The sequence below is a fragment of the Callorhinus ursinus genome, unplaced genomic scaffold (assembly GCF_003265705.2).
Source record: "Callorhinus ursinus isolate GAN/ISIS: 27379988/994484 unplaced genomic scaffold, GSC_fseal_2.0 scaffold44, whole genome shotgun sequence".
Lineage (NCBI taxonomy): Eukaryota > Metazoa > Chordata > Mammalia > Carnivora > Otariidae > Callorhinus > Callorhinus ursinus.
Genome location: NW_027397106.1, coordinates 6,159,471 through 6,166,663, shown reverse-complemented (window position 1 = coordinate 6,166,663; position 7,193 = coordinate 6,159,471). Strand labels below are relative to the sequence as shown.

Below are 7,193 nucleotides of genomic sequence, written 5' to 3'. Positions count from 1 at the left end.
CCTCCTTAATACCCATCACCGGGCTAACCCATCCCCCCACCCCCTTCCCTCAGTTTGTTTCTCAGAGTCCATCGTCTCTCATGGTTCGTGTCCCCTTCCGATTTCCCCCCTTCATTTTTCCCTTCCTGCTATCTTCTTCTTTTTTTAACATATAATGTACTATTTGTTTCAGAGGTACAGTTCTGTGATTCAACAGTCTTACACACTTCACAGCACTCACCATAGCACATACCCTCCCCATTGTCCATCACCCAGCCACCTCATCCCTCCCACCCCCACCACTCCAGCAACCCTCAGTTTGTTTCCTGAGATTAAGAATTCCTCATATCAGTGAGATCATATGATACATGTCTTTCTCTGACTGACTTATTTCAAGATTGTATGCCTTCTCTCATTCTTACACAATTGAGCTAGCTGCTGATATCTACATACTAGGCAGATGCTTGCACTTGCCATCTGCAGAGGCTTTTATGCATCACTTCAGGATGTATACAGAGTGCCAGGGGCATTTGTCAGCCAGTTGAGGGGGTTGGGGGCACCTGCAGATAAGGAGTCCCATGGAGTTCATGGGTGAGTCTCTTAATAGAGTCCACAAACCAGCTAGTAGGATCTGTAGCTGATTTTTGAGATCCATATGGTGGCTCCTGTGAATGCCCACTCCCCTTCTCTGTTTCCAGATCCCCCCAAACTATTTAGCCGTGCCAATCACCTCAGTGACCTGGGTGGGGTGAAACAGAAGTTGGTTTCTTGGGCAATGTCTCACAAGGCTGGGGAAACAGGGTGCTCATTCCACTTTCACTTTCCCCCATGGGAGAAATCACAGGCTGAGATGATCTCTCCTGGCACTGAACTATGCTACTCTTGGGGAAGGGTGACATAGGTAAAGTGAAGCTGTTTTTCTTACCCTCTTCAATGCATCTATTTATGGATAATTTGCTCCAGTGAGGTGCTGGAATCTTTTCACTGGACTCTTGGTTTCCCACAGAGGTATTCCCATCCATAATTGTTATCAAAGTTGATGTTTGTGTTGGGGGGTATAAGGACTGGAATCTCTTTTTCTGCCATCTTGCTGACATCACCTACCCAGTGCCTCATCAGATTTATATCATTCTTTCTTTCCAGAAAATCCACTGATGACACAATGAAACCAAAGGTGGGTAAGACTTACAAATAGACTGTTTCTTTGGGGGTGCCTGGTTCCTGAGGAAAATGGAGAAGAAGGGACTGCAGCCAGGAGGCAGAAAGCTGCCTAGTAAGGACCATATCTTGGAGGACTTTGGGACTGTTGTTCAGGGTACTCTTAACCAACTGGTGGATCACAGTCTACCAAGATTAGGTAATACTTTCAATGCTACTACTGCACTAGATAACTCCAGGGGCAGGCAGCCTATGCGGGTATTTATAAGGGTAAAATATGAGTCTGTTTATACCTGTCCAGCTAAGTCAAGAGATGACAAGAGATACAGCCTAAAAATGACTCAGTAGAGCTGAAGGAGACTTTTGGTTGTCTGGAAAATAGGGTGACTTCAAGTGTCCATCTCAATTCCAAAAAAAATATGGTATATTCTATCAGTTTCATGATGTTATCTACTCAGATTCTGGGAGAATTAGGGTAATGTTCCCAAAATGTGTCTCTTATTTCAACAGGAAATACAGCTAACAATCACCGAAGCCCTGTGGGACCAAGTGAGTACAAAGAGGCCATTTTTGACAGCATGGTGAGAAGTGGGAGAAGGGAGAGAGGACTTAAGAATAAAGCAAACTTCTTCCTTTCCCCTTGAGTAATTGTTGACTGATAGTGAAGGATTCTCATGCTCTCTCCTGTCTTGTTCTATTACTCATCCAGTCCCAAATCCTCAGAAACTCATCTTTGTGCACCTCAGCACCTTCTAGATATTCACCTGTCCATTAGATCATGCCTCTTAAATACATTTTCTCTGCCAGCCTTTTAATAAGAACTACAAAATGAATAAATCTCATCCACTAGCAAGAAATCCATACCCACTTGAGAAATCCATATACTTTAAACCTTGGATGACAAGAAGGCAAAGTTACCATTTTGTTATGAAAATTAAAGATCTTAATTCTATTTCTGATCCAAAAGAAAGTTATTTTACCTTTGGAGCTACTCAAATTGTCTAACAAATAATTGACTGTGGCCCTTGATTCCTATATCATAAAACATAATTTTCTGAAACATCTGGCCCCTCCAGAATGAATTCGCTTCAAAATAAACCTCTCAAAAAATAAACGACTCAACCTGAAGAGTAGAGGTGTTTAGTTTTATGCATTTGAATGCAAAATTAACTCCATTAAAAATGATTAATTTTCATATAATTGCTAGTGAGTTTCACAGAGTAACATCCCAAGTGGTCCCATTGCTTCTAAAGGTCTTGCCTGGAACGTGATTGGGATTTTGTCATTAGCACAGAGGAGGATTGTTTTCTCCCTCCCAGTGGTTATGGCTGACAGGTCTATATCAAGACATTAAAAGACATCAAAATTGGACTGTCATTCAGATATAATTTCAATGTAATTTCAATATTTGGGACACCATTCTGCTTTGAATTATTTATAATAGGAAATTGTTTATTACTAAGGCATTTCTGTTGTGAATTTTTTTAGAGTATTTTAATAAAGATTCTGGAGGAGCACAAATACCAGATTCATTCCATGGGATCAGAGGTTGCTAACAAAAAAATTTTAATGCTTCAAAATGTCCTACACATTCCCAAATTTATTGACAATAGTTTAAATGAGAATAATGGCTAACAATAGAAAACTATGCCTGGAGTTTTCTGTCCTTCAAATTTATTAGATTTGAGAGACTCAGACCTGCTTTTTGTTGAACACTTCTAAAGTGTTAAGAAGTTAAAGAATATGAGTCTGTACTTTGGATGTGAAGAATAATTGCCATTTTTGCAGTTAGAAAAAATATCTGAATCTCCTTTCAATGAAATGAGATTAAATCATTTAAAGAGATCTAGTCAAAAAAAGTCTTTTGTTAAATCAAATGTTTGATAATAAATTAAATTGTTGAATCCAATTAAGACTGTGTTTTGGAATCTGACAACTATGAGTTAAAAATAAAAAATAGGTCCATTAGGTCACCAATGTAAATTTGTTGTCTTCAGTCTTCTAACTAAAGCAATGCCATGAGCAGTAAGTCTCAAAATCTACATTATTCAAGATTTTTATTTATTTATTTATTTATTTGACAGAGAGAGAGAGAGACAGCGAGAGAGGGAACACAAGCAGGGGGAGTGGGAGAGGGAGAAGCAGGCTTCCCGCCGAGCAGGGAGCCCGATGCGGGGCTCGATCCCAGGACTCCGGGACCATGACCTGAGCCGAAGGCAGATGCCTTAACGACTGAGCCACCCAGGCGCCCCTCAAAATCTACATTATTCAGCCCTGATTTTGAAATTGCTTTACAATAGACTTAAAGTTAATGAATTTGAGAGGAGCCTCTTTTAATTCTATAAAAACTAATGTCTTTTTAGGGGCGCCTGGGTGGCTCAGTTGGTTATGTGACTGCCTTCGGCTCAGGTCATGATCCTGGAGTCCCGGGATCGAGTCCCACATCCGGCTCCCTGCTCAGCAGGGAGTCTGCTTCTCCCTCTGACCCTCCCCCCCTCATGTGCTCTCTCTCTCTCATTCTCGCTCTCTCAAATAAATAAATAAAATCTTAAAAAAAATAAAAACTAATGTCTTTTCCATTTTCACAAAATGTCCTTGGTTTCCCAGCTATACAAAAATAATAAGGTGGCCAATTTTCAAAGATGAAAATGCCATATTTCACTTTATATTTGAATGGTATATCAGTGCAGAAGCTAACTCTGCCCATTAGATAGCCAGAGCAAGCTGTTGTGAATGTTTGTAGAACACAGACATTATTTGGAGTTTCTGATGACTTCCCAAAAATATCAATTACTTCAGCTTCCCAAGCTTGACATTTTAGTTGCATGTACACTTAAACTCTTAGACAGAGATGGAAATAAGAGGACAATTGATTACTTTGAACCTATAATATAAGTTTCCCTATGGAGCCAAGCAAGAAAAGACTATCAAATTAATGAGTCTGGATTTTTTATTAAAAATGAGTAAAAGTCTCCACAGCCTCTCCTGCAAGCTCCCATTGAACAATACTGTATGAAATGAGTAATGTGATCAACTTTTTATTCTCCATGATTTTCAATGACTCTTCCTATAAGTTTTACAGAAGAAAGTAATCTTAATTAAAATGGGTAGGATAACTATTTAATGTTCTTACAATTATTGTATTAGCTAAAGAGTGAGTTGCTTATGTAAGCATCAGAAAACCATCCTGTTGGGAACCAGTATATGACTGAATACCTATGACATAGAAAAGTATGAATGTGATACAACAAAGAGTAAACAAAGGCAGTAAATTGATAACTGGCAAAGCCCACCCCACTGACTATTCAGCTTCCATATGCATCCATACACACATGTTTAAACTCCTGAGTATCAACAAAAACAAATCTGTATTTCCACCAAAAAACATACAACTATCTATCTCAAAGTCTTCATCCTTTCCCCAAAATGAGGCAACTCATATTTCCAACAATCATTATATCCATCCATAGCTTGGTGCAAATGAAGGTACATATTTAGTTTTATAAGAACTGCCAGAGCTTTTTCCAAAGTGATCATACAATTCTATACTCCTTCCAACATTGTGTGAGTTCTAGCTGTTCACCAATATTTGGTGGTGTCCTCCTGTGTATTATAATCTAAATACAAATATGTGTTGATTTTAACAGCTATGCTTAGCTTTAGAACAAGGACCAATTAAATAAATGTAGTAGTGGGTTTCATTTATTTTTTTATTATGCTATGTTAATCACCATACATAACATCATTAGTTTTTGATGTAGAGTGTGGGTTTCATTTACATTCCTTTCACAACTCAGTCTTCTTTAAATAACTTCCTGCATTTCACCCATTTACCATATGGAGAAATGGTGGCCCAGAAATATATAGAGAGTAGAAGTCAGTGGGATTTATTGCTAAAGCTAGGAAGCCATAGTCCTCTTGGCATTCACACCCTATAGCCTAATAGCTGGAAGATTCTATATATAAAATTCCTTTGTAAGAAAGCCCATAACATTAATTTTTTATAATTTTTGTGTCTTCTTTCAGGTGTTAATGGCTTTTAGGGATATACAAAAGGAGGTGAGATTAAATTTCAATTCTCTAAATTCCCTGGCCATATCACTTTCCCTTGCTTCCATTTTTACTATACCCTACTGTGATATTGACCCTAATCAAGGTTTTAGTTTCTTTCCTTTATCTAGTGATTTCTCCCTTTAAAGAGTAGCACTGACTTGTCAGTTCAGGAAGCTAAGGGAAGAAGAGGCTTAACAACCCCCTTGTGGAAATATGATAACAGAGAAAATTGTATCTACCAGAACTTCTCTCAGCAAGAACACTCTGTGTAGTTATACAAAACACTGATAAGTGACTGAGTTAGAAGGAGTCCCCAACTGACATGGTAAATTTTCTTATTGGGCAAGTATGTCTACTAACCGTAGGGAAATTAGAAGCCAGAGTAAATGTCTTCTCCAAATAAAAACATTCCTCCTCCTCTGCTCTTCCTCCACAGATTTCAGTCTTTTTTCTATATATTGATCAATATTGAAAAAATATAGTCAAACATGCACTATATTATTGGCCTGCCCCAGACACTGGGTTATTATATTAGCTTGCTCAAGGTGTTGATATATCTGGGTCCTACCAAGCCTGCTCTCTCACCTTTTTTTTTTTCCTGTCTGGTACAGTGGAGAACAACAGGCACTATCTACACAATTTATTATCACTATTTATATAAGTAAACACATAACTTAGAACAAGTACTAATATTATAAAACCAAGGTAAATGGGAAACTTTTAGACAGATGTTTTAACATTTGTTTATCTGACTAAAGATACAGTTTCATTAAAATTATCATCTAAGTATAATATGAGCCTCCCATGATCTTAGAAATAGTTCTCTCTTCCTAGTTGGCAAGACGTGATGTATAAATTAATTGAAAAGGCACTGAAAATAAACTTCCTCTAATTCACTATCTGAACCACTCTTGGCCTTAGAACTGAAACCATTCTATAGTCCCAAGAAGCTATGTCTTTGTATCCTGCTGCTATGTCTGGGACTTACTCTAGGGAAAATTATAGCAGTCTTTACCTCCATCTGGCTGCAAGTAAAAGGGGGTACTGGGTAGATCAGAAATTTGATATTTTTACCCAACTTTTGCCTTAGGGTCGGAGGGCCTCCACCCTACTTAGAACTTTAGTACCCTGAGGCCTGCATCTCCTCCAGATAGCACTTCAGCTAGTAAGGGGAGGAAGTCTGTCTATAAGTGGGACTTGTGTGTGTTGATTTCCATCCTCTCAGGGCCTATATATGAAGTTAAAAGTCCCATCTGATGTGCTCTATGCTGAAACTCTCTTCTTGTGCTTTCTCATGGGGTCCACCAGAGAAATCCCTACTCCCAAAGATCCTCCAGGCTGGTACAGACAAAACAGATACCCTAGTCACAGACTTATTAAGAACAATTTTTGTACTTAAATACTGAGAGAATAATGTCAAGCAAAAGATATCAGGGAGAGATAGAATTAGAATGTACTATCTTTTTGATTGGACAAAGATTAGGACCCATGCTTAGGGCACTGTTATGTAGAGAGATGATCTACCAGACCACTGTTTGCTCAGGGGTACCAAAGTATATATCATCAGCAGCTGTTTACTCTAGGATGGGTAAGAAGGATTTTTTTGAAGGTCTTTCATAGATATTTTTTTCAGTATTATTTTATTTTCTTTTATTATGTTATGTTAATCACCATACATTACATCATTAGTTTTTGATGTAGTGTTCCATGATTCATTGTTTGCATATTACACCCAGTGCTCCATGCAGTACATGCCCTCTTTAATACCCATCACCAGGCTAACCCATCCCCCACCCCCTCCCCTCTAGAACCCTCAGTTTGTTTCTCAGAGTCCATAGTCTCTCATGGTTCATCTCCCCCTCCGATTTCCCCCCCTTCATTTCTCCCTTCCTACTACCTTCTTTTTTTTTAACATATAATGTATTATTTGTTTCAGAGGTACAGGTGTGTGATTCAACAGTCTTACAAAATTCACAGCACTCACCATAGCACATACCCTCCCC

General features: G+C 38.6%; 1 protein-coding gene across 1 annotated transcript in view; it reads left to right on the top strand.

Moving 5' to 3' along the window:
- Window positions 1–7,193, top strand: part of CUNH12orf54 (chromosome unknown C12orf54 homolog) — a 30,849-nt gene that overhangs the window by 4,940 nt on the left and 18,716 nt on the right. Inside the window, exons 3-5 of the mRNA XM_073881856.1 lie at window positions 1,123–1,153; window positions 1,648–1,686; window positions 5,164–5,196. Of these exons, the coding sequence (XP_073737957.1) occupies window positions 1,123–1,153; window positions 1,648–1,686; window positions 5,164–5,196 (103 nt within the window). The remainder of the gene's footprint in view (window positions 1–1,122; window positions 1,154–1,647; window positions 1,687–5,163; window positions 5,197–7,193) is intronic.